At 44.4% G+C, this 26,657-nt stretch overlaps 1 protein-coding gene across 1 annotated transcript in view; it reads left to right on the top strand.

Annotated features, from left to right (window-relative positions):
* Positions 1-26,657, top strand: part of LOC141133429 (complement C3-like) — a 731,058-nt gene that overhangs the window by 255,188 nt on the left and 449,213 nt on the right. Inside the window, exons 13-15 of the mRNA XM_073622815.1 lie at positions 7,113-7,316; positions 11,056-11,217; positions 11,480-11,609. Coding sequence (XP_073478916.1) covers positions 7,113-7,316; positions 11,056-11,217; positions 11,480-11,609 — 496 coding nt within the window. The remainder of the gene's footprint in view (positions 1-7,112; positions 7,317-11,055; positions 11,218-11,479; positions 11,610-26,657) is intronic.

The following is a 26,657-nucleotide window of genomic DNA, read 5'->3' on the forward strand; positions in this document are numbered from 1 at the left end:
AAAATTGGGCTAACAAAAAAAAAAAGGTGTTTTTTATAAAAATTGCTGCACAAATACTGTGCGAGATACCACCATTTTATTCCCTAGGGTCTCTGCTAAAAAAACATATATAATGTTTGGGGGTCCTGAGTAATTTTCTAGCAAAAAAAAAGATGATTGACCCTTAACCCTCTGCTGTCTATGTGTAAAACGACTCGCTTTTGACATTGTTGGCCCCCCTGAATACAACTTGGGGCTTATCTGGGAGTACACCACTTAGAGCAGGATCTTGTTTAAGACTGGGATAATGTTTTTGAACAGCTCTCTTGATGGCCCAATGCTGGTCATTAAATCTGGGGGGTAAATAATTCATCCCCAGATCTAGCCTGCTGTCTGTCTTGTGTACCTATTTGCAACCCAGGACAGGAACGGTCAACCTCCTTCTTTATATGCTCCGGCACTCTCCTCTTCTCTCTGAAGCCCCGGGTTGTGATCAGTCACTCAGCATCATCATGTACAATCATGTACAATGAAGGACTATTATTCCTGCATTGTATTTAAGGAGGTAAGTGTGAGACCACAGGCTGGAGCTCCTTAGAGAAGAGGCTGTGGAGAAATAATTGCACAGATAAGAGGAGCCTGCCAGAGAGAGGAGTGAGGCTCTACACATTATTACTCTGCCCCTAGACTTATTGAGAATTTAATATCTGTAGGTGGGGCGTGCCACTGCAAGTGCAGTGTACCTGTACCTAGAAATGTCAGGATCTGGAAATCTATATTTTTTTGTTGTGGCTACCGGCAGCTTCTCAGTACTTTATTTCAAACTCCTACTGAATGAAATTCTATAAACAAAAATGTTGGAGTTTAAATGATCCCCTTTATTGTCTAACTTCAGGTGTTAGCAATGCACGCTTTCAGGATTCCTTAGATCCACTCCTGCAGGTTTTATAAAGCCTAAAGAAGTGACCAAAGAAATCATGAAAGCTAGCATCATTAAAAATTGAATTAGCCAATAAAAAGAATCACCTAAAGTGTTAGTTCACCATTACAGAAAAACTGTAAGGGTCCTTTCACATGGGCTTTCCGATCAGGTCCGTCCGTCAGTTTTTCAAGCGGACCTGATCGGACCCACCAGTGTCCCCTATGGAGGGACGGATGTCCGCTGACACCTGCCGCTATCCCATCCAATCCTGCCTGCAAAATCCGGACGGATGGTGGTCCTATTTTCCATCCGTCTGGTGGATCAGATATGATCAGAAGAAAATGGACAGGTGGTCCATTTCCACCCGATTTCCTCATAGAGGAGAGAGGGACTGTGTCTGTGGAGCGGACAGGACCTGTCATCCACAGCTCAACGGCAATCAGCGAAGCGTTCCCCTGCTGAGCAAGTGGAATCCGCAAGGTGGAGGCACCTGTGTGAAAGGGGCCTTAAGGTGAACACTAGAAACCCTCCCCCACCACCCTGGTGCCCACTGTACTTACCTCTAGGGTTTCTGCACTATCAGCACCCCTGCAGTAGCTCAATGAAATCCTTGCTATTATTTGACTGCTGTTCCAGGACTAGGTGGATTTTGACTGGTTAGTGCCATCACATTGACTGGCCAAGTGTGCATGTTTGTGCTCATGATGAGATAAAGTTATATTAACATGAATACTCTAATAGGCCAAATGTACATATTTATACCCTTATCACATACATCTGGCCAAATGTGCATGTTTATGTGCTTGTGCTTATCAGACACCCCTATATAAACATGCATACCCTTAGAGGCCAAGTGTGCATGATTTTGTGCTCATCAGATACTCCTATATAAACATGCATACATATAGCCCGAATGCATATGCTCTCATCAGATACCGTTATATAAGCATGCATAGTTTTATAGGCCAGGTTTTTATGTTTATGTGCTCTGTGCTCAGATATCACTGGGGCTGGTCTTCTCTTAAAGAGTCAACAGAAACTTTGTGCAAAAATCCAACCTGGCCATTTGTCTTTTTCAGCAAAAAAATTACTGGTTGATCATACAGCCACAATGTGCTCCATGGTCTAAGTTCTGTACTCCCAAATACAGAGGTTGTAGAATCCAGCACTGGGGTAATGGTAATGGTAACTGCCGCAAGTCATGGCTCAGTTATGTTTTGCAATAGTCATCCCACCACAGGGTCACTGTGGCTGAATTTTCATGCTGTAGATTTTCAGAATTCTTGCTGTAGACTCACCACCTCAACTTTGCTCTTGCTAGAGACTTGGCACCCAAATTTGCTACAAATTGGAAAAGTGTCAACTAGAATTTGTGCTTCAAGTGCTCTGCAAGTGTACAACTTGCCAGTGAAAATGCGCAGCAAATTACCAGACTTACAATTCAACACTGCTAGAAATTTGTGGCAAGTTATCCTTGCTATCTGGGATGGTTCAGCACTGCTGGCAGGTCTGAACTTTCCTATTGACAGGGGAGGATGGGGGGGGGGGGGTTGTACAGTGCACACTTTCCTCTAACCACATGGGTCGGGGCACATGACATGTACAAAGCAAGTGGAATTTTTGAACTAAAGTGGAGAGTTAATAACCAGGAGTTGAAAACAGGAGTTTAAACAGAAGTCTTCTAATCTGTAAGTAACATCTTAAACTTCCCTTAAGTAATTGTATTATAACTGGGAAATGAGTGCTAGCAGGGTTGAAGGTTTTGCTCAGTGCACAGTGTGCCACATGTATGCAAAATTGGTGCAACAGCTCCAGGATGGATACCGCTGTGACAGATGTGAGCAGGTTGCCCTTCTGGAAGCTCGCATTAGAGATCTGGAGGAGCAAGTTGCAACACTGGGCAGAAAGGACAACCTTGAAGGGGGTCCTCTGCTCGCTGAGCAGGTGGTCAGTAGGGTTGATGTGGAGGGTGGAGGGGCAAGTCAGGATTATCAGATAGGAAGATGGGTTAATGTAGTTAGAGGGAGTGGAAGGGGCTCGCAGAATAGGAAGGCCAGTCCTGTGTTTGTGCATCAAAACAAATTTGCCAAGTTGGGTGAAGATGTGGAGGTGGCAAACACAGAGGTGGCAGCCCTAGATGTCACTGCTATCCCTAACAGCCGGGAGAGCAGCCCATCTAGTAAAGGTGGTGAGGGGAGTGCAGGTAGGCCTAGACAGTTGGTGGTTATAGGGGATTCTATAATCAGAAGGACTGATAGAATAATTTGTCGCCAGGATCGCCTCAACCGAATGGTTTGCTGTCTCCCTGGTGCTAGGGTTCAGCATGTGGTGGACCGGGTGGATAAATTACTGGGAGGGGCTGGGCATAACCCAGCTGTCTTGGTCCACATTGGAACCAATGACAGTATACATGGAAGGTGGAGGCTCCTTAAGAATCAATTTAAAGAACTAGGCTGCAAGTTGAAGGGAAGGACCTCCAAGGTGATATTCTCTGAAATATTGCCTGTGCCATGCGCAACACAGGAAAGGCAGTGGGTGATTAGAGAGCTGAATGCATGGCTCAAGACCTGGTGTAGGGAGGAGGGATTTGGGTTTCTAGAGCACTGGGCTGACTTTTCATTGGGGTGCAACCTATATGCTAAAGACGGTTTGCACTTGAATGGAAGGGGGTCTGCTGTGCTGGGGGAGAGGTTTATAGGAAGGCTGGAGGAGTATTTAAACTAGGATTGAGGGGGGAGGGTGAACTAGAATTACATCAAGAAGACAGGTCAGTTAGGGGTCAGACATTAATGGAGGGTGGAATGGGGACAGATGGGGGGAGGGTTATGCCAGGTGTCAAGAAATTTCCCATGTTGCAAACAGCCATTGGAAACTGTAGTGCCATTTGTACTACTAAAAAATATATGAAAAACACCAGACCAAAATGTAATAATGCATTAAAGTGTTTGTTCACCAATGCCAGAAGTCTGCCAAGCAAAATAGGTGAGTTGGAAGCTCTGGTGCATGAAGTGAACTATGATGTAATCGGTATTGCTGAAACTTGGCTTCAATCCTCACATGACTGGGCTATTAATATTCCTGGCTATGCACTCTTTCGGAGAGACAGGGTAAAAAGGAAAGGTGGCGGGGTCTGTCTCTATGTGAGAAGTGATCTCAAAGCAAGTGTGAAAGAGGACCTGATTGATGGAGAGTGTGATGAGTCTGAAGCATTATGGGTGGAACTGCATATAGATGGGCGTAGTTCAAAGTTAATCATTGGAGTTTGTTATAGACCACCCAATGTTAACGAGGAGGTGGAGACTCAGCTCCTTGCACAGATGGAAAGGGCTGCAAGGGCTGGGACAGTGATAATAATGGGAGATTTTAACTACCCAGAAATTGACTGGAGTAATGGCACTGCTGGGACAGTTAAAGGGCAAAAATTTATAAACCTAGTACAGGACAATTTTATGGTCCAGTTTATTGAGGCCCCAACTAGGAATGAAGCTCTGTTGGACCTGGTAATCTCAAACCATGCAGAGCTTATTACTAATGTGCAGATAAAGGAACACCTGGGTAGCAGTGACCATAACATGATTTCATTTGATGTTAGCTGTAAACAAGAAATACATAAGGGAAAGATAAAAACACTTAACTTCAAGAGAGCAAATTTTCCAAGGATGAGGGCTGCTCTCGAGGACTTAGACTGGGAGGGAATATTGGCAGCGATAAACACAGAACAGAAATGGGAATTCTTCAAAAAGACTGTTTGGGACCTCACTGCAAAGTATATTCCCATGGGCAATAAGTTTAAAAGGCTAAAAAGAAAACCTATGTGGCTCACGGTCAAAGTTAGAAAAGCTATAAACAATAAGAAAAGAGCTTTTAAAAAATATAAAAATGAAGGAACACTAGTGTCATTTAAATGCTACAAAGAATTTAACAGAATATGTAAAAAGGAAATCAAGGGTGCAAAAATTCAAAATGAACGACAGATCGCAAAAAATAGTAGGACAAACCCCAAAAAATTCTTCAAATATATTAATAGTAAAAAGGTCAGGTCTGAGCATGTAGGCCCTTTACAGAATAATCTGGAGTGGGTGACTGGGGACAAGGAGAAGGCTAATTTATTAAATACTTTCTTCAGCTCTGTGTATACAAAAGAGCATGGGGAAGTTCATGTCCATAATGGGGGTGGTATTGACACAGCCCCCAATGATCCACAATGGCTCAAAAGGGATATGGTCCAGAAATATTTAGACAGAATAAAGGTGGATAAAGCACCTGGACCTGATGGCATCCACCCACGGATCCTAAAAGAATTGAGCTCTGTAATTTCAAAGCCATTGTATCTAATTTTTAGGGACTCATTAATGACAGGAATGGTACCACTGGATTGGCGCAGGGCGAACGTGGTGCCTATATTTAAAAAGGGATCAAAGTCTTTACCAAGTAACTATAGACCTGTTAGTTTAACTTCTATAGTCGGGAAGATACTGGAGCGTTTAATAAAAGACCACATAGACGAGTTCTTGCTGGAAAAAAACATTTTAAGCAACAGACAGCATGGGTTCATGAAAGACAGAAGTTGTCAGACAAACCTGATTTCTTTTTATGAAGAGGTAAGTAAAACCTTGGACAGAGGGGTGGCTGTGGACGTGGTTTACTTGGATTTTGCAAAAGCGTTCGATACAGTTCCGCACACACGGCTCATGTGTAAGTTAAAGTCTACAGGCTTGGAAATATCAGTTTGTAAATGGATAGAAAACTGGCTAAAAGACAGAATTCAGAGAGTAGTGGTTAATGATTCTTACTCTGAATGGTCTAAGGTTATCAGTGGTGTACCCCAAGGTTCAGTGCTGGGACCCTTACTCTTTAATATCTTTATAAATGATATTGGGTCTGGGATCAAAAGTAACATTTCTGTCTTTGCAGATGACACTAAGCTATGCAGTGGAATAACGTCCTTACAGGATGTCTCCAATTTACAAGCCGACCTCAATGCACTGTCTAATTGGGCGACTATGTGGCAGATGAGATTTAATGTTGAGAAATGTAAAGTTATGCACTTGGGGGCTAAGAATATGCATGCATCATACATACTAGGGGGAGTGCAACTGGGGGAATCCGTAGTGGAGAAGGATCTGGGGGTTTTGGTAGATCATAAGCTCAATAATAGCATGCAATGCCAAGCTGCGGTTTCCAAAGCGAGTAAAGTTCTTTCTTGTATTAAGAGAGGTATGGACTCCAGAGAGAGAGATATCATTTTGCCCCTGTTCAAATCATTAGTAAGACCTCATCTGGAATATGCAGTTCAGTTTTGGACACCAGTTCTCAAAAAGGATATCGGGGAACTGGAGAAAGTGCAGAGAAGGGCAACCAAACTGATAAGAGGCATGGGGGAGCTCAGCTATGAGGAAAGATTAGAGGAACTGAATTTGTTCACTCTTGAGAAGAGGAGAATAAGGGGGGATATGATCAACATGTTTAAATATATAAGGGGTCCATATAGTGAACTTGGTGTTGAGTTATTCACTTTACGGTCAACACAGAGGACAAGGGGGCACTCTTTACGACTGGAGGAAAAGAGATTTTATCTCCAAATACGGAAAGGTTTCTTCACAGTAAGAGCTGTGAAAATGTGGAATAGACTCCCTCCAGAGGTGGTTCTGGCCAGCTCAGTAGATTGCTTTAAGAAAGGCCTGGATACTTTCCTAAATGTACATAATATAACTGGGTACTGACATTTATAGGTACAGTTGATCCAGGGAAAATCCGATTGCCTCCCTGGGATCAGGAAGGAATTTTTTCCCCTGCTGTAACAAATTGGAGCATGCTCTGCTGGGGTTTTTTGCCTTTCTCTGGATCAACTGTGGGTATAGTATTGGGTATGTTGGATTGTACGGTTTTTTTTTTTTTTTTGTTTTTTTTTTTATGGTTGGACTGGATGGACTTGTGTCTTTTTTCAACCTGACTAACTATGTAAAAGCAGGGAGGCCACACATGCCCCCTGGAGTATGGACAGGGTCTCAATTGCGACCCATGCGACCCCTCATACTACACCTATGGGAAGATACAAATCTGATAATAGAGGGAGGAGAAAATAACACACTCAGTGCTTTGGATTGAAGCAAGTATGCACTATAGAAGGATGTGCTTTGTTCATTTTTCATTTCAGAGGTGTACAACCATTTTTACTTAGATAATTCCTTTATATGTTCTTCTCCTCCAGATTTTAAGCAGGGGGCGCATCATGGCTAAGGGTAGAGAAGAACTTGGAAGTGGTCAGACCCTTCGCACCATAACGATTTCCATCACGAGTGACTTTCTCCCATCTTTTCGTGTGGTGGCCTATTATGTGGCAAATGCAGCGGGAAAACGTGAGATCGTATCCGATGCTGTCTGGGTGGATGTGGTGGACTCCTGTATTGGAACGGTGAGCTAATAGATTCCAGTAGAGGTTGGAAGGCCTAAATTAACCTAATTTGTATAGTTGCAAACCAGAAAGCACCAACTTTGCACTTTAACTCTCTTCTGATCAGAGGTCATTTTTGTCTAGATGCCCAGACCATATTTAGTTGTGTCAGTATGCCTCAGTAAACTTGACAATAACTCTGTGACTATTTTGGCTATATAAATAGAGGGTTTTCATTGGGTACACTGTTTTGCTAAATCCCCTTGCTGATGAAAGCAGTAATATTTGTTTTATATTTGTTTATTAATCCTTTTTTTTTATTGCCTGCATTTCATATTAACAGCTACAGTCTGAGCTAGCAGATTTGTTTGGTAGACAAAACCATGTGACTGCCCTGATTGGCTGTCATAGTGACCACACGACCAGAGAATAACAGGAGCGGCTCCCAGTGGTTAGTGTTGTGTCCTAGCAGTGCAGACAAACGTTTAACAGGTCACCATCTTTATCAATTACACAAAATTCCTGCTACAACTAATCTTAAAGCAGAAATAGAGAATAATGGTCAGTCAGGTGCCCAGGAAAATTTTTGGTGTGCCCCAGTACCACTTTCCAGTTCATGCTAGTGGGAGTTGTTGTCCAAGCTTCCACATGTTGTGGCTGTGTTGTAGGGCTAGATGCATTATCCCCAATAAGCAAATTAGGATTAGTGTCCTGCTCCACCAAAGGATCTTGAACATGTACTAATCTGCTGACATGCCAGGTTGATCCATCCGTCAGTCTACAGGTTACTGGTCCCAATTGGCTGTGGATACATGCAGGATTAAATGGACTGGGGTTAAACTTTGACTTGATTTGTGCTTCTTTATCCTTACCCACTGGCCATCAATGAAGGTAGTTGTCTTGGCATTTCTTTTTGCATCACTGTAATGTATGTGAGATGCTCACAGTGTTCAGTAGTAGCATTTTCAGTATGTGAGAGGAGCCTGTACAACTTAGCAGGACCGAAGGTAAAAGGTAAGGTTCAGCTTTAACCTTTTTCCTACAATCATTTACAGTTTTGTTGGAGTATTAGAACCTCCCAAATGGGAATACATTCACTAAATATTCATTTGTGACTGTACGTTCATTGGGAAGATCTGCCCATACTATCTCATCTCAAGGGTGGTAAATAGACTATATTCCTGTGCAAAACTGACTTTTCCCCCTCAGGTACCCTTGGACTGAGTGCTGAATTTCTCCACCAGGGGATTGAGTCTGTGGACATAGCTGTTCCAGGATTTGTGAGTAAAGACCCGAATGACTCCCTGCAATAGTGCAGCCAGAGAAATATGCCTCATGGTCCCCAGCTATGAGACTTTAACCACTTCCCACAAAATCACGTACCTGTACATCATTTTGCTGAAGTGTTTTTATACTGGGGTGATGCCTGCAGCCGTCCTGGTATAGTTTTTTAGAGCCGACGGTTGGCTTTCTATTAATAACAACCGATGTGGCTAAGCAGGCGCTCAGCTGTTATAATGAGGAGCAGAAGGGGACGCCCCCCCTCCTGCCGCATTCCGCCTTTCTGCTCGAGTCTCCCATTCCACCGGGAGACCCAAGTGACCAATCAGCACATCCGCCAGCTGGCCGGAGTCATGAACAAAGCCGGATTCAGCTTTGATCGGGTCTCCGATGTAAAAACTTGGAAACAACGTCACAACGTCACTTCTGGTTTACTCGGCAGCCAATGGTGCTGATTTAAAAAAAAATGACAGTATTCAAAAACACTGATCTTTTTGAATACTTTTAAGTGCAGTGGAGGGGTTTGGGGTCTTTTAGGTCCCAGATCCCTCCATAAAGAGTACCTGTCACAAGGGATGTTTACATTCCTTGTGACAGCAATAAAAGTGATCAGAATTTTTTTTTTTTAAAGGGACAGTCTCAAAAACAGGTGCCCGCTGCCCCCTGAAAGGTGCCAAATGTGGCACTGCAGAGGGAGAGGAGACAGATAAGCAGAGCTTCCACTTTTGGGTGGAACTCCGCTTTAAGCCAATCTGAGAAAAATTATGATGTGGGTGAGAGGAAATTGCTGGCTATCAAATCAGCAGTTGAAGACTGGAGATACCTACTAGAAGATACTCTGTTGTATGAGAATTTTCATAACTTTAGTAACCTCTCCATTTTCGAAATGAGACTAGCATGCAAAAAAAAAAAACGGACAATCTGCCGTCCGATTTTCGGATTGTGTGTACGGGCCATAAGGCTTAATTCACCTCTATGTATGTTGCTTTTGAGCATTTTTGCAAAGCTTTTTCCCGTGCTTTCTCCGTTTTTTCCTAACTGTGTTTTTACCGCGATTTTACACCGATTTTGCCGCAATTTGGTTTTGTGGGGTTTCTTTTACATTTACTGTATATAGCCGGATGCTAAGAAGCGGGCCGGGAAGCCAGCCGTCGTGTCCTTAACAACCGATGAGACATTGACAGCTGAATGTAGACAAAAAGAATTGCTGGCAAAAAAGAAAATTGTGAAAAAAAAAAAAAGGCCTGGGGTCCACCCAGGTCCATACCAGGCACTTCAGGTCTGGTATGCATTTGGAGGTGACACGCTATTTTTTTTTTTTTTAATGGTGCGGGGTCCCTCCAAAATCCATACCAGACCCATATCCGAGCATGCAGCCTGGCAGGTCAGGAAAGGTAGGGGATGAGTGAGCACCCCCCTCCTGAGCCATACCAGACCGCATGCCCTCAACATGGCGGGGGTGCTTTGGGGCGGGGGGGCTCTGGCCCCCGAACCCAAAGCATGTTTTCCCCATTTTGATGGAGATAAGGGCCTCTTCCCCACTCTGCCCCACAACCCTGGTTGGTGGTTGTGGGGATCTGGGTGGGGGGCTTGTCAGAATCCCCTAGATCCTGGCTCCCCCCCCCATGTGAAGGAGTATGGGGTACATGAGTGTACTCCTGCTGAAGTCTGTTTCCAAGGTTCTTCTTCAGAGTGCCACCCTTTGGTCTGCCAACCACAATCCTTTCCTGGAGGGTCTTCACCTGCTACCTAACTACAGGTACCCATGCTACTTTGAGCATTGTACCTCTGTCACCACATTCAGGGGTGCTCAGGCCAGAGCCACAAGGGAAGCCCTCTCCTCAGCTCGGCCTCCAGCCAAGGTATGCCACACTGTCTTACCTTTCTAAGAGCAGAGCATCCTCTGTCAATTTTTTGGAGTAGTCCATGCCCTTTACCCCACTCCTGCTAAAGCTCTACAAGTAATAAATCTCAAAATTACATTCCCTATCCTGTTTAATAGAGCCAGAGTAAATAGACTGTTGCTTCTGTAACTGGTAGTAACTGTACTACTTAAGGAGAACTTTTCAAATTCGCAACACCTCCTTCAGGGGTAGCACTACACAGAGATGTTTAAACTTTTCAAACACTGACAAAAAAATGTTTTGATTGCAATTCCACCTTACTCTATGAATCTATGGGGGTTATTTATGAAAGGCAAATCCACTTTGCACTGCAAGTGCACTTGAAAGTGCAGTCGCTCTAAATCTAAGGGGTAGATCTGAAATGAGTGGAAGCTCTGATTTCTTTTATCATCCAATCATGTGCAAGCTAAAATGCTGTTTTTTATTTTCCTTAAATGTCCCCCTCGGATCTACAGCGACTTTACTTCCAAGTGCACTTGCAGTGCACAGTGGACTTTCCTTTAGTAAATAACCCCCTATGTTCAAACTTCCAGAACTAAAATATTTTATGAAATGTCAATTATTATGCTTCACAGCTGAATCTGGCTGGTGAAAAACCAAGAGACCTTATTCCCCAATCACCTGGAGGGACCATGAGACTGGAATTGAGAGCAGACCACAATGCCAAAGTGGGGCTTGTGGCAGTAGACAAAGGAGTCTACGTGCTCAGCAAGAAAAACAAGATTTCACAAGCCAAGGTAAGAGGACTGACAGAGTTCAGAATACAGTATAGTGGGCAGTTTTTTTTTTGTTTGTTTTTTTTTTATAATTTAGCCACTTTTGTGGCTATTGTTAGTTTCTCTGGAACTGGTTTTGCTTTTACTGTTTTGTTAAAGGTGTGATATTTAGTTTTTGCTCTTTTTTGCAGCTCATTCATGCCCTGGTTTGAGGCTTATTTGAAGCTATGAGGGACATAGCCCATCACTGGAAATAGTAACTATATTTTGTTTTCTGCAACAGGTGTGGGACTCAGTTGAAAAATCTGACATTGGTTGCACCCCAGGGAGTGGTTCTGACAGCATGCAAGTATTTTATGATGCTGGGCTTGCCATACAATCAGATTTTGAATGGACAACCAATCAGAGAACAGGTACATTTCATATATAGAAGACGATCTAAAGTATTTTTTTAAATTGCTGGTAGGATATGTTTTAATTGCAGAAGAGACCCCATTACCTTTTCTGACATTAAACTTTTGCTTTGCCTACTAGCAGTTTTCTTCTGCTTGTACTCTGAGCTGTACATGTGTACAATCTCAGCATGCCTTGTCCGGACAAATTAATTCCCATGTGCATATGCGGAAGTTACATCATACCTGGGCCATTAAATCAAGATAGGCAAACCCAGAAGAAGACTGCACAAAGATTCCAGCATTGACAATTTGGATTTTAATTGTGTCAAAATGTGAACATATGCCATAATCTATATTATTGTATCACAGTGGTTGTTTAACCATCTTTTTTAATCATACAGTACAAGATGCAGGCACCCTTAAACCTTGACCATGTGTTTTATGCATCCACCTTCAGATGAAGACACTGGCAAACAAAGTTGCCTAAACAGCCCAAATAACCCCTCCCACGTTTCGCAAAATAGGTTTTTGCTAGTTTCCTTAAATGTTGGAGGACCTCTTCTGCCAAGAGCAAGTTTCTAGCTTATGATTCTGATTATATTGAATGATTGAGGATTTTGTTTGGTTCTTCACATGGAGAAATTAATTCTCTGGCTGACTGCATCAACACCACTGTAGCAATAGGTTTGCAGCTTCTGGACCATTTGCTCTTCTGCAGTGCCTCAGGAAGTCATACATAGACCCCACCATATAGAAGACACCGGACCAGTCTATAGAACTAGTTGCCAAAACCCTGTTGTTCCAGTCCCTGAGGACCCTTTCCATGGAGAAGAGTGTATGCCCTTCTGCAGTGGGTGATGCAGGGAATTTCCACCTAGTAATCTTTCCCCTGGGAAGGTGCCTGTACCTTTTGTGTGGTGAGTCTGAGGCTTTGCTGTTGGGCCCACCAAACCCTCTCACACTCAGCGTCCTGCCCAACCAGGAGGTAGTCACTGGCCACTGGGCCCCAGCCTTGACCACAAAGGGGTGGGCGGCAAATGCGCCTTAGGCCAGGAGCCATGGTCTAATGTGCGCCACTTCAAAATGATCTTTAGCAGCCATAAAAAAAAAATGTGTGCCATATTCAAATTTTGATGCACTACATTGTTCAGATGTATCCCACGCAGTGTGAGTTTATCTCTTCAGTCACTGCATCCATCTGAACCTTAAATGCTCTATTTGTCCTGCCTGCAGGCTTTTACAAGGGCTGTTCTACATCTCAATCCATCATCTCTAGATAGAGTAGGCAAGCTAAAAAAATGGCTTATAGATAGGAAGGCTTATTTTCCTGTTAAGGCTCACTCGACTCTTTCAGTCATTGCCTCTTAGGTATTTCAGCACCAGGCACCTGTTTCTAATGCCGGTTACACACGATCGTAAATTCAGCCAGCAAAAGACCGATGAGAGCTTTTGGTCGGAAAATGCGATTGTGTGTATGCTCCATCGGACTTTTGCTGGCGGAATTTCGGCCAGCAAAAAGATTGAGAGCATGTTCTCAATTTTTCGGTTGGAAAAAGTTCCTAACCGAAAATCAGTTCGTGTGTAAGCAATTCTGATGCGCAAAAACTCATGCATGCTCAGATTCAACTACGAGACGGAAGCGATCGGTCTGGTAAAACTTCATAATGGACATAGCATATTCATCACTCTGAATTTGTTTTAATAGTTTAATGCAGCGCATTCTCTTCTTCTTTACAATGCTAGAAGAATGAAATTGTTTTGCTGCTCATATTCACACAGAGTTCTCACAAACTTCTTTCTTTATTATTTCTCCTGATCTCATGAATAATCTTTTTTGTTTTTAAAGCCAGATCTCCATAATAATGTTTGGACTTTTTTTAGTGTTATTTTTTTTTTAATCAAGAACTCCTTTTTTTGGAATATTTTGAAATTATTTTCTAGTCATCTCCATCATTTTTTTTTGTGTCAAGTTTACACAACAACATTATTATCTTGTCTTTTTAAAGCTCAAGGAGGTTGGTTGGTGTCCCTTATTAATTTAACATTGTATTTTTGAAATGTACCTGTCTACTCACAAACAAACTGTCCTATTTGAAGAAAAACACATAGGCAAGTATTTAAAAAAAAAAAAAATCTCCATTTATTCTGGCTGATAAAATAAAGAAGGCAACACTGGAGAAACTGCTGGAATTTGCGAAGCCTTTCTACCCCAAGGCACACATCAACTATTTGGAAAATAAAATTGGTAGCTTGAGAAGTCCATATAATGGGGAGCGCAATCTGGTCTAGGACTCCCAGAGATCATGAACAGCAGCAGATGACATATATGTCCCCAGGCTGTTGTACTACAACAGCCTGCGTCTTCTGTCAGACCAGACTGAACCCAGGCCATCACTTTCTTGTCTTTCTTGCAGTCTTCCCTGTAGCCTTCCTTGGAGGCTGGGGCTCTGGAGGTGGACTTGTGGCAGGAGGAGGAGGATGGGCGAGCATACATAAGTGCATGGTATCACTTATTTGGCCACTCAACCCCTTCTAAATGGCCTCACTAACAAATTTCTCACACCTGAGGCATTGGTCCTCCTCCATTTGCTGCAATTTAGCAGCTACATAGCAGCCATAGGTCTCTTCAGCGCCGGGGGGCTTTTCAGGGCCGCATTAGCGTCCTTAATGAGGCCCAGTGTTGCCTCCTCCATGTTACTCCCCTTCCTGGCCCTTTTTGTTGGAAGGCGGAGGGGAGGCACCTGGGACTGGGTGAGGCTACAGGACCCTACCACCTCCTGGCTGACACTTACCCCGCCTCCTCATGGCTGCCACTTACCCCCGCCTCCTCCTGTCTGCCACATTCCAGAGCCTCGTCCTGGCTGAGGTCTTCCTGTGTATGAAAAAGGGACATATTTTTAGTTTTGGGTTCATTAATGACACCCAAATTTCAGCTCATGACTGTTGCAAATTGAATGTTAATAAATAGAAAAGAATATCATTCTGACCCCAGCATTTTACATTCTTGTCACACTCATTTTTGGCCTCTACTGTCAATTGATATGTCAAACACTTTTTGTTAAATCATTCATTTGTTAGCAAGAATAACATCTAGTTAACAACAATCATTTTCGGACAATAAATATGTTAAAAAATACTATACCTGGCTCCAGCTGGGCTCCTCAATTTCTTCCAGGATGGAATGCCTAGGTTGGTCCTCGGAAGCCTCAGCTGGGGTTGAGGGAAGGGTGGATGAAAGTGTAGAAAGTGATTCCCTGGCTTCCACCTGGTCTTCAAAAACTGCATCCTGCTGTAGTACCACAGACTGGGTACATACACATCCTCTGCTGCAGCTCCTGATCTCATGGAAGCCTGGACCTTATTAAGTTCCTTCCTATATGTGCTTCTGCGTTGGGGACCTGCGTCCAGGGGCGGACTGACCATTCGGTCACTCGGTCGCCGACCGAGGGCCCGACGTCAGGAGGGGCCCCATGAGCGGCTCAGTCAGTAGTGGAAAAAAGCCGCCCGCTGCACCGCACGAAAACCCCGTCCTCCTGCATTATTTCAGCTCCCAGCCAGGGGCGGACTGACCATTCGGTCACTCGGTCGCCGACCGAGGGCCCGACGTCAGGAGGGGCCCCATGAGCGGCTCAGTCAGTAGTGGAAAAAAGCCGCCCGCTGCACCGCACGAAAACCCCGTCCTCCTGCATTATTTCAGCTCCCAGCACCGCAGCCAGCCCGCTGCCGAGCAGACCTCGGCTTAGGCTGAGAGAGGCTCTGTCAGCAGGGAGGGGCGGAGCAGGGAGCTCCACTGACGCTCTGACCCTGCCCTGCCCTGCCCCGCCCCTCCTCATGTAGTCTGAGTGTGTTCCTAATTAGAGCGTCTCTCCTGCACTTGTGATCACCGCCCCTACCGACGAAAGCCCCGCCCCCTACCGACGAAAGCCCCGCCCCCTACCGACGAAAGCCCCACCCCCTACCGACGAAAGCTCCGCCCCTGGACCTCTGAGAGCGGGAGGTGAGCCCGACTGGTCAGGTAGGTCCTTCTGCCTACATTATATACACGGCCTGTAGACCCCTTTTTTTCCCTAAACCATCCCTGGAAATGTTGTTTACCCCCGTGTATAGCTGTGCATTGCTGAAAGTTTAAATTTTAAAACTGGCTACCTGGTCATTTCCTGTAGTCGCATCCCCAGTCTGGTCATTTCCTGTAGTCGCATCCCCAGTCTGGTCATTTCCTGTAGTCGCATCCCCAGTCTGGTCATTTCCTATAGTCGCATTCGCAGTCTGGTCATTTCCTATAGTCGCATTCGCAGTCTGGTCATTTCCTATAGTCGCATTTGCAGTCTGGTCATTTCCTGTAGTCGCATTCGCAGTCTGGTCATTTCCTGTAGTCGCATTCGCAGTCTGGTCATTTCCTGTAGTCGCATTCGCAGTCTCTGGTCATCTCCTGTAGTCGCATTCACAGTCTGGTCATTTAGTCGCATTCGCAGTCTCTGGTTATCTCCTGTAGTCGCATTCGCAGTCTGGTCATTTCCTGTAGTCGCATTCGCAGTCTCTGGTTATCTCCTGTAGTCGCATTCGCAGTCTGGTCATTTCCTGTAGTCGCATTCGCAGTCTGGTCATTTCCTGTAGTCGCATTCGCAGTCTGGTCATTTCCTGTAGTCGCATTCGCAGTCTGGTCATTTCCTGTAGTCGCATTCGCAGTCTGGTCATTTCCTGTAGTCGCATTCGCAGTCTCTGGTCATCTCCTGTAGTCGCATTCGCAGTCTGGTCATTTCCTGTAGTCGCATTCGCAGTCTCTGGTTATCTCCTGTAGTCGCATTCGCAGTCTGGTCATTTCCTGTAGTCGCATTCGCAGTCTCTGGTTATCTCCTGTAGTCGCATTCGCAGTCTGGTCATTTCCTGTAGTCGCATTCGCAGTCTGGTCATTTCCTGTAGTCGCATTCGCAGTCTCTGGTCATCTCCTGTAGTCGCATCCCCAGTCTGGTCATTTCCTATAGTCGCATTCGCAGTCTGGTCATTTCCTGTAGTCGCATTCGCAGTCTGGTCATTTCCTGTAGTCGCATTCGCAGTCTGGTCATTTCCTGTAGTCGCATTCGCAGTCTGGTCATTTCCTGTAGTCGCATTCGCAGTCTCTGGTCATCTCCTGTAGTCGCATTCGCAGTCTGGTCATTTCCTGTAGTCGCATTCGCAGTCTCTGGTCATCTCCTGTAGTCGCATTCGCAGTCTGGTCATTTCCTGTAGTTGCATTCGCAGTCTCTGGTCATCTCCTGTAGTCGCATCCCCAGTCTGGTCATTTCCTATAGTCGCATTCGCAGTCTGGTCATTTCCTGTAGTCGCATTCGCAGTCTGGTCATTTCCTGTAGTTGCATTCGCAGTCTGGTCATTTCCTGTAGTCGCATTCGCAGTCTGGTCATTTCCTGTAGTCGCATTCGCAGTCTCTGGTCATCTCCTGTAGTCGCATTCGCAGTCTGGTCATTTCCTGTAGTCGCATTCGCAGTCTCTGGTTATCTCCTGTAGTCGCATTCGCAGTCTGGTCATTTCCTAAAGTCGCATTCGCAGTCTGGTCATTTCCTGTAGTCGCATTCGCAGTCTCTGGTCATCTCCTGTAGTCGCATTCGCAGTCTGGTCATTTCCTGTAGTCGCATTCGCAGTCTCTGGTCATCTCCTGTAGTCGCATTCGCAGTCTGGTCATTTCCTGTAGTCGCATTCGCAGTCTCTGGTTATCTCCTGTAGTTGCATCCCCAGTCTGGTCATTTCCTGTAGTCGCATTCGCAGTCTCTGGTCATCTCCTGTAGTCGCATTCGCAGTCTGGTCATTTCCTGTAGTCGCATTCGCAGTCTCTGGTTATCTCCTGTAGTCGCATTCGCAGTCTGGTCATTTCCTGTAGTCGCATTCGCAGTCTGGTCATTTCCTGTAGTCGCATTCGCAGTCTCTGGTCATCTCCTGTAGTCGCATTCGCAGTCTGGTCATTTCCTGTAGTCGCATTCGCAGTCTCTGGTCATCTCCTGTAGTCGCATTCGCAGTCTGGTCATTTCCTGTAGTCGCATTCGCAGTCTGGTCATTTCCTGTAGTTGCATTCGCAGTCTGGTCATTTCCTGTAGTTGCATTCGCAGTCTCTGGTTATCTCCTGTAGTCGCATTCGCAGTCTGGTCATTTCCTGTAGTCGCATTCGCAGTCTGGTCATTTCCTGTAGTTGCATTCGCAGTCTCTGGTTATCTCCTGTAGTCGCATCCCCAGTCTCTGGTCATTTCCTGTAGTCGCATTCGCAGTCTGGTCATTTCCTGTAGTTGCATTCGCAGTCTCTGGTTATCTCCTGTAGTCGCATCCCCAGTCTCTGGTCATTTCCTGTAGTCGCATTCGCAGTCTGGTTATTTCCTGTAGTCGCATTCGCAGTCTCTGGTTATCTCCTGTAGTCGCATCCCCAGTCTCTGGTTATTTCCTGTAGTCGCATTCGCAGTCTCTGGTTATCTCCTGTAGTCGCATCCCCAGTCTCGCGGTTATTTCCTGTAGTCGCATTCGCAGTCTTTGGTTATTTCCTGTTGTTGCATCCCCATTCTCTGGTTATTTCCTGTAGTCGCATCCCCAGTCTCTGGTTATTTCCTGTAGTCGCATTCGCAGTCTTTGGTTATTTCCTGTTGTCGCATCCCCAGTCTCTGGTTATCTCCTGTAGTCGCATCCCCAGTCTCGCGGTTATTTCCTGTAGTCGCATTCGCAGTCTTTGGTTATTTCCTGTTGTCGCATCCCCAGTCTCTGGTTATTTCCTGTAGTCGCATCCCCAGTCTCTGGTTATTTCCTGTAGTCGCATTCGCAGTCTTTGGTTATTTCTTGTTGTCGCATCCCCAGTCTCTGGTTATCTCCTGTAGTCGCATCCCCAGTCTCTGGTTATTTCCTGTAGTCGCTTCCCCAGTCTCTGGTTATTTCCTGTAGTCGCATTCGCAGTCTTTGGTTATTTCCTGTTGTCGCATCCCCAGTCTCTGGTTATTTCCTGTAGTTGCATCCCCAGTCTCTGGTTATTTCCTGTAGTCGCATTCGCAGTCTTTGGTTATTTCCTGTTGTCGCATTCGCAGTCTGGTTATTTCCGGTAGTCGCATTCGTAGTCTCTGGTTGTCTCCTGTAGTCGCATCCCCAGTCTCTGGTTATTTCCTGTAGTCCCATTCGCAGTCTTTGGTCATCTCCTGTAGTTGCATCCGTAGTCTCTGGTTATCTCCTGTAGTCATTTATGATATCTATGGCTATGCATATTTCTTGAATCCATATTGAGCACTATATTTGATTGGCTGTTTGCTTCTGCTTAGGCCTGGCAAACACGCACAATCGCATATGATGCTGACTCCATCATCATGTGCGTGATTGTGATTGTGCGTGTGTGCCAAGCAGAAGCAGCCAATCAAATATAGTGCTCAATATGGATTAAATAAATAGTGGGAAGATTGTTCCTTCCATTGGTGGTCAGTGGGAAGAATGTTCCTTCCATTGGTGGTCAGTGGGAAGAATGTTCCTTACATTGGTGATCAGTGGGAAGAATGTTCCTTACATTGGTGATCAGTGAGAAGAATGTTCCTTCCATTGGTGGTCAGTGGGAAGAATGTTCCTTACATTGGTGATCAGTGGGAAGAATGTTCCTTACATTGGTGGTCAGTGGGAAGAATGTTCCTTCCATTGGTGGTCAGTGAGAAGAATGTTCCTTACATTGGTGGTCAGTGAGAAGAATGTTCCTTACATTGGTGATCAGTGGGAAGAATGTTCCTTCCATTGGTGGTCAGTGAGAAGAATGTTCCTTACATTGGTGATCAGTGGGAAGAATGTTCCTTACATTGGTGATCAGTGAGAAGAATGTTCCTTACATTGGTGATCAGTGAGAAGAATGCTCCTTACATTGGTGGTCAGTGAGAAGAATGTTCCTTACATTGGTGATCAGTGGGAAGAATGTTCCTTCCATTGGTGGTCAGTGAGAAGAATGTTCCTTACATTGGTGATCAGTGGGAAGAATGTTCCTTCCATTGGTGGTCAGTGAGAAGAATGTTCCTTACATTGGTGATCAGTGGGAAGAATGTTCCTTACATTGGTGGTCAGTGAGAAGAATGTTCCTTACATTGGTGGTCAGTGAGAAGAATGCTCCTTACATTGGTGGTCAGTGAGAAGAATGTTCCTTACATTGGTGATCAGTGAGAAGAATGTTCCTTCCATTGGTGGTCAGTGGGAAGAATGTTCCTTACATTGGTGGTCAGTGAGAAGAATGTTCCTTACATTGGTGATCAGTGAGAAGAATGTTCCTTACATTGGTGATCAGTGAGAAGAATGCTCCTTACATTGGTGGTCAGTGAGAAGAATGTTCCTTACATTGGTGATCAGTGAGAAGAATGTTCCTTACATTGGTGGTCAGTGAGAAGAATGCTCCTTACATTGGTGGTCAGTGAGAAGAATGTTCCTTACATTGGTGATCAGTGAGAAGAATGTTCCTTCCATTGGTGGTCAGTGGGAAGAATGTTCCTTACATTGGTGGTCAGTGAGAAGAATGTTCCTTACATTGGTGATCAGTGAGAAGAATGTTCCTTACATTGGTGGTCAGTGGGAAGAATGTTCCTTACATTGGTGATCAGTGAGAAGAATGTTCCTTACATTGGTGGTCAGTGAGAAGAATGTTCCTTACATTGGTGATCAGTGAGAAGAATGTTCCTTACATTGGTGATCAGTGAGAAGAATGTTCCTTACATTGGTGGTCAGTGGGAAGAATGTTCCTTACATTGGTGATCAGAGAGAAGAATGTTCCTTACATTGGTGATCAGTGAGAAGAATGTTCCTTACATTGGTGATCAGTGAGAAGAATGTTCCTTACATTGGTGATCAGTGAGAAGAATGTTCCTTACATTGGTGGTCAGTGGGAAGAATGTTCCTTACATTGGTGATCAGTGAAAATTATATAAAGTTAAGAAAAATAATTAAAAAAAAATGTAAAGCACCCCCATGATCCCAGCACATGCTCTATATGAAAAGCTTTATGTAGGATGAGCACATGTATGTAAACATGTGTCTATAGACGCAAATGCTGGACACGGGAGCCCACCTGCAAGGTAACCCCCCCCCCCGGGAGAGCGCTTCTCCTAGGGAGTTATCTGATGTGGGGAGGAGCCGCGAGAGCCACCCCCAGATGTCGAGGTTCGGGGCCACTCTGTGCGAAACGAGCTGCACAGTGAAGGTAAGTATGATATGTTTGTTATTTAAAAAAACCAAAAAAAAAAACGAGCCTTTACAATCACTTTAATTTTGGTAAGGTACCGTTGTTGCACTTTCTTTAATGTAATTCTGTGACGAACGCATGTAGTGTGGGCAGTGCAAAATGTAGGTGCGGATTTGTGTGGGTGTGGCTTGAGTGTGGGTGGGAACACATGAGCGGGGACAGGGGGCCCCAGGATCTCCTATTGCCCGGGGGCCCCATGAGTTGTCAGTCCGCCCCTGCCTGCGTCTTCACATATTCCAGCAGTTTCTCCAGCGATGCCTTCCTAGCTAGTTTATTTCAATATAAGGGGTTTTTAACCTCCCACAAATTTTGTATATCACTGTATGTCTATGAAGTTGCCCATGAATTCAGGGTCTTTGAATTGTTTCATATTTGCTGCAAGACATAGCACAAGACAAAAACACTAAATATCAGGCTAAACTCTCCTAATCTTATCCCAATATAGGCCTCAATCTAGAATCAGTATAGACCACTGATGTACCAAAGTTAAGATGTTACCTTCGTTAGAATGTTTGTCCTCCCTCCTCAGCACACCGAACGTACATACGACACACGCATCTTAACTTTATATACACTGTGCATGCGTGAAACTCCGCCTGCGTCACCCGCCCCTGACGTTCTTTCTCGAAGATTCCTCACCCCGTCTCTTTCGTCGCAGTGGGAGAATAACATGGCGGAGACACAGCAGGTGGTCACTACTACTAGTAGTAATGAGGAGGAAAGCCCGGAGGCCGAAACGTCCCGATCCAGGAGGAGATTTAAGGCCTTCAATATGTCCTTTGAAGAGATGGTGGGGATAGTCCACATATTGAAGTGGGCCGACTATGATGGGAAGAATGGACCGTACCCAAAATCATGACGAAAGTGGTGAAGAGTCTGCGGCGGAAATTTGGGATATGACGATCCAAGGAGCAATTAAGGAAACGCTGGTCAGACCCAAAATGAAGGGAGCAGGATCAGTACAGAAGGATAAAGAAAGTGCTTCAAAAAAGTAAGCACTTGTCGTGTGTTCCTATTATGATTATTACCTTGCATGCTGCTCCATGTGCTTTTTTTTACTGTTGTACAGTTTAAAATAGCTACTTTCATGTTCATAGGCACAGTAATCGTTCGTAGGAAACATTGTTCGTTTGCCAACTAAATACAATGTTTTTAGCTGATACAAGGTTAACTACATTTGGTCATGCTAATTTGTATTAAAAGAAGTTTAGGACATTGATGTCTAGATGTCTTTGAAACTAGAATGAATTGCAAACTTGATTCAGTGTAATGTAAGGAGTGGACACTCAGCAGCTGTTTACACATCTGGACTCAGGAGCACTAGTGTGGGACACCAGTGCACATTTTTTAGGGTGACCCACACGTGCTCCACTGGATACTTGGGGTGTCCCCATGTGTGAAACTTGTCCAAAAAAGGTAAGTATTCCAGCTTGGTTAAGGGAATTAATCATGTCTTAAACTTGGAACTCTGCCCGAACAGACAATTGTACACCACTTCCAAGCAATGTTTCACATTCATATTTCTGGCCACAAATATCTGTGTGCTAAGTATACCTTTTGTTTCATTCTCATAGGGGAGAAAAGACTCGCTCCGTCAGAGGACAACATGAACCCCCCACCTCCTCAAGAAGGGGAGCAGAGTTTTGTGGTAACTCAGGATGTGGAGGAAGGAGAGGTGGAAGAAGTGCTGGAATTTGGCACCACAACAGGTCAGTGTTGGAGACCATAGATTCAGGTAATAGATGTTTGCCTGCATTTTTTTAATACATGGTGTGTATTTTTATTTTAGGTGATGTTCAGGTTGTGGTACCAAAATCCAGTCATTTCACCAGTGACAGTGCACAGCGGCTTATCCAGGAAATCATGTCTTGTAGTCTGGATTTGGACCTTATCAAAGAAAAAACCAAGGAGATTGAACAAAGACTGAAGAACACGATTGACGTACTAGGGAGAATCTAAATGCTAAAAAGATTCCTGTTTTTTTTTTTTTTTTCACAAATTTTATCTAAAGTTTTAATAAGTTTAAAAGCCAAATTTGGAAGATGCACACAGTGTGTCAACATGTGCTATCTGCCATCAGGGGATTTCAATGTACGCATTTTGTGGGTGCAACCCCTTCCTCCCTACGCATCCATTGATCCCCCATGATGGGAGATAGCACATGTTGACATTAGGTATGGGATCAGAAAGGAAATCCCCATTTTGACTCACAATTTGTGTGCATCTTCTAAATTTGGCTTTTACAGAGGTGACTTCACCCCATCTGATGAAGGCAAGATCAAAACCCTTTTCACACTATAAAATGTCTGATATTGCCTTCTTTTTTGCAATGTTGAACTTTGTAAGTTCCAGAGTTGTGTATGTTATGTTTGGAAACATGCCTGTTTCTGTATTTTTTTTTAATTTTCAAGGTAAAACTTTGGAAAAAAAAAAAGATGTGTTTTTTTTACCACCAAATGTTTTATAAAACACACATGTGAATGTGCACGGAGTAAAAGGCTTTCTACTCAACAATGTGTGGCTTCTTCTTTCACTGCTCAATAACACTTTTTGTATTAAGTTGTTGTTTATAGTGACAATGGGTGTTATTTAAATAATGTGAAAACCACTTGGCACTACAGGTGCACTAGGAGAACCTAGGAGACAGATAAAAGAAACACAAGCAGTAAATTCAAATCAAGATTTTATCACATCAATTTTTTTTATTTAAAAAATATTTACAAACTAGCTGGCATAGCAATGGCCCCCCTACCCGTAAAATATTCCACATATTTTTCACGCACTTCACGGGTGCTTTGGGGGGGCAAGCCAGGAGGAACAGCTTCCAGGGCCGTCAGTGTTGGTTCCCGAAGTCTGGCCCCAGGCCCAACTGAGGCTATATAATTTGGAGCATTTCTTTTTAAAAAATTGTGCAGGATGCAGCAGCATAAAATAATGTGGTTCAGTTTGTACTTCGTCAGGTTGATTGCCGTTAGAAATAGGCGGAACCTGCAGTATTTTCCACGACTCTTCGGGCTCTGGCCAGCCGGTGATTAAAAACCCTCTTCTCTGGGGTGAGGGTCCTCTGGGGGAATGGCTTCATCACGTGATTGCCCAGACCAAATGCTTCATCAGCAATAAAAACAAACGGAAGTCCTTCAACGTTCTCTTCCGCAAGTGGCAAGCCCAAGTCACCGCTCTGGAGACGTCTGTAGAACTCGGTCTGGGCAAAGACTCCACCACGTAACATCCGGCCATTCTTCCCCACGTTCACATAGAGAAACTAATATGTCGTCGACACCACCGCCATCAACACAATACTATGAAACCCCTTATAGTTAAAATAGTATGAGCCCGAATGGGGTGGTAGGACGATGTGGACGTGCTTCCCATCTATTGCCCAGACTCAGTTGGGAAAGTCCCAACGATGAGCAAAGTGGGATACCACAGTCTGACATTCCTGTGGCGTTGAAGGAAACTGTGAAGTCAAAACAGAAAAAAAAAAGTTAGTATTTTTGCACATAAACATTGCAAGCAGATTAGAAACATTATTGGCCAACATCAGTATAAGATTGATTTTAATGCGTATTTAAAGACAAAAAAATAAGGTCCACTTATCAGATTCCTCACCCCCTCTGATGGCTCATTGTCCAAATTTTAAAAAAGCCTCTAGCACTATGCATGAATTTAAGGACACAAATAACATTTGTACACATTATAGGGGGTGTTTAGGGTAAAGCACTACAATGGAGCTGACAAAATACATTGTTAAGTGACTAGGCTAGGTGTGTATGGGCCCAGGATAGCATGCTGGGGAGGTTAGTGAAGGCAAATATGCATGTAGGCCAAAAAAGGAGCATTAAAAGATTTAAGCATGCATGAGGACAAAGAGGACAGTCACAGCATATTACAATATTACACACATTAAATACATAGAATGTGATGTTAGAGGATAAAACATACTCTAATATAGTCCTTCTGAAGGACCTGAATAATAGCAGAACGGGTATCTGGAATAATGATCCCCAGAGCCTGGGGTGGAGACACCTGTAGAGAACTTGAGGTCCTGTAAACTTCTCCCCGTCGCCAAGTACCGCAAGGTGGCAACTAGCCTCTGCTCAGGAGTGATGGCTTGCCACATGCAGGTGTCCTGCCTGCTAATATAAGGGGTGAGCAAAGCCAACAATTGTTGAAAAACGGGGTCCGTCATCCAGGGAAAATTCCTGAAATCATCAGGGTTATTCTCCTGGATCTCACGCAGCAGAGGCATTTGAGAAAATTGGTCATGCTGAAGTAACCAATTATTGGTCCATGAACTCCTCCCCACCCTGCTCATGGAGTGGACTTGACAGTCGGCTGGTCAGAACAAACTAACCGAACGCACTGAAGAACAGCAAGGCCTGTGAAGAGCGAGCTGAAAATCAGAAATGAGTGGACAAGAACGCACTGAAGAACAGATACGAACTGAGTACATGCACTGAAAAAACAGATACAAACCCACATGCACAAACTGAACAGCAGTAAAATGATCGGAAATAAGCACGAGTCTGAAAAGCGCGAATCGTCTCTCACCAACTTCTACTAACACGAGATTAGCAGAAGGAGCCCAAAGGGCAGCGCACTGGGTATTGAACTTCCTTTTTCTAGTCCCATCGTACGTGTTGTACGTCACCGCGTTCTTGACAGTCGGAATTTGGTGTGACCGTGTGTATGCAAGACAGCTTCAGCAAAATCCCGTCGGAAAAACCATCAGAGCTTTTTCCGACCAAAATTCCGATTGTGTGTACGCAGCATTAGATTGGCAAGGCCACCACCTGGTCTTATGTTCACACGCTTGTAACGTTTTTCCAAGTGAATGTACAGGTGCTGATGCCAGCTTTGGCAATAAGGTGCTTCAGTCTGCTCTTTTTGTTAGAACTCTGGTTCCCTTTTAATTTTGTTTGCTGTGTTGCTCTCCCCTCGGTTGTATTGCTAGGGCATGTCCCATAGTCAAGATTTAAAGGATTCCATGTCTGAACAATTATGAGAAAAGGACTCGCCTGTAAAATCCTTTTTTGAAGTACAGTACAGGATACAGGTCACTCTCCCCACTGTTCTGGAAATTCCCTCTGCTGTTTTGCTAAAAAATCGAGGATTAATAGGAGCAGTAAGGGTTATATGTGTTGTCCTGACAACGTTGTTTGTCAGTGTCCTCACCTAAAGGTGGCAGCACATAACCCATGGTCAGTACCTAAGGAAACAAGTGTCCTGTACTATACTACAAAAAAAAATTACAAGTGAAAAATCCTTACTTTTTCCACCAGGACATTTACATTTTAATAAAGCCCATTGTAAACCACATGTGTGTTGTTAGTCTTGTGTGATTTCTGGGTAGGTCATCACTGGAGCAGGACAGAAGAACCTGGCTAACACAATGGCTCATTGAGGGGTGAGAGCTACACATGTGGTTCATCTGGGATTCCTTCTATACCTCTTGCAGACCACATCAACAAGCTAGGGAGCTAACATGGACCCTGCTGCCACCACAAAGTGGTGCAAGGAACAAAGTGGCCATTTCAGGCTGAGTGTAACACTGGACATCTTCAGTAATGCATAGAGGGAGCAATAGATCTGACAAGAAGTGAATGCATTAGCTCCTGACAGGGGTGTGTTCATACTGGACTTAAGGGTGGATTAAGCCTCCTCTGATCCTTATGCCAACACCCAGGTCCATGAAAGGGCCTGAATTCTTGGAGGCTCCAGAAGACTTTGCAGCCATGTGCCAAAAGACACACTACAATAAACATAGAGTTAGTAAGATAACTCTTGGCCACTATTGCTTCAGTGAAATACTCTAGATCCGATGGTGTTCACCCAATGCTGTA

The sequence above is a fragment of the Aquarana catesbeiana genome, linkage group LG03, assembly GCF_042186555.1.
Source record: "Aquarana catesbeiana isolate 2022-GZ linkage group LG03, ASM4218655v1, whole genome shotgun sequence".
NCBI lineage: Eukaryota > Metazoa > Chordata > Amphibia > Anura > Ranidae > Aquarana > Aquarana catesbeiana.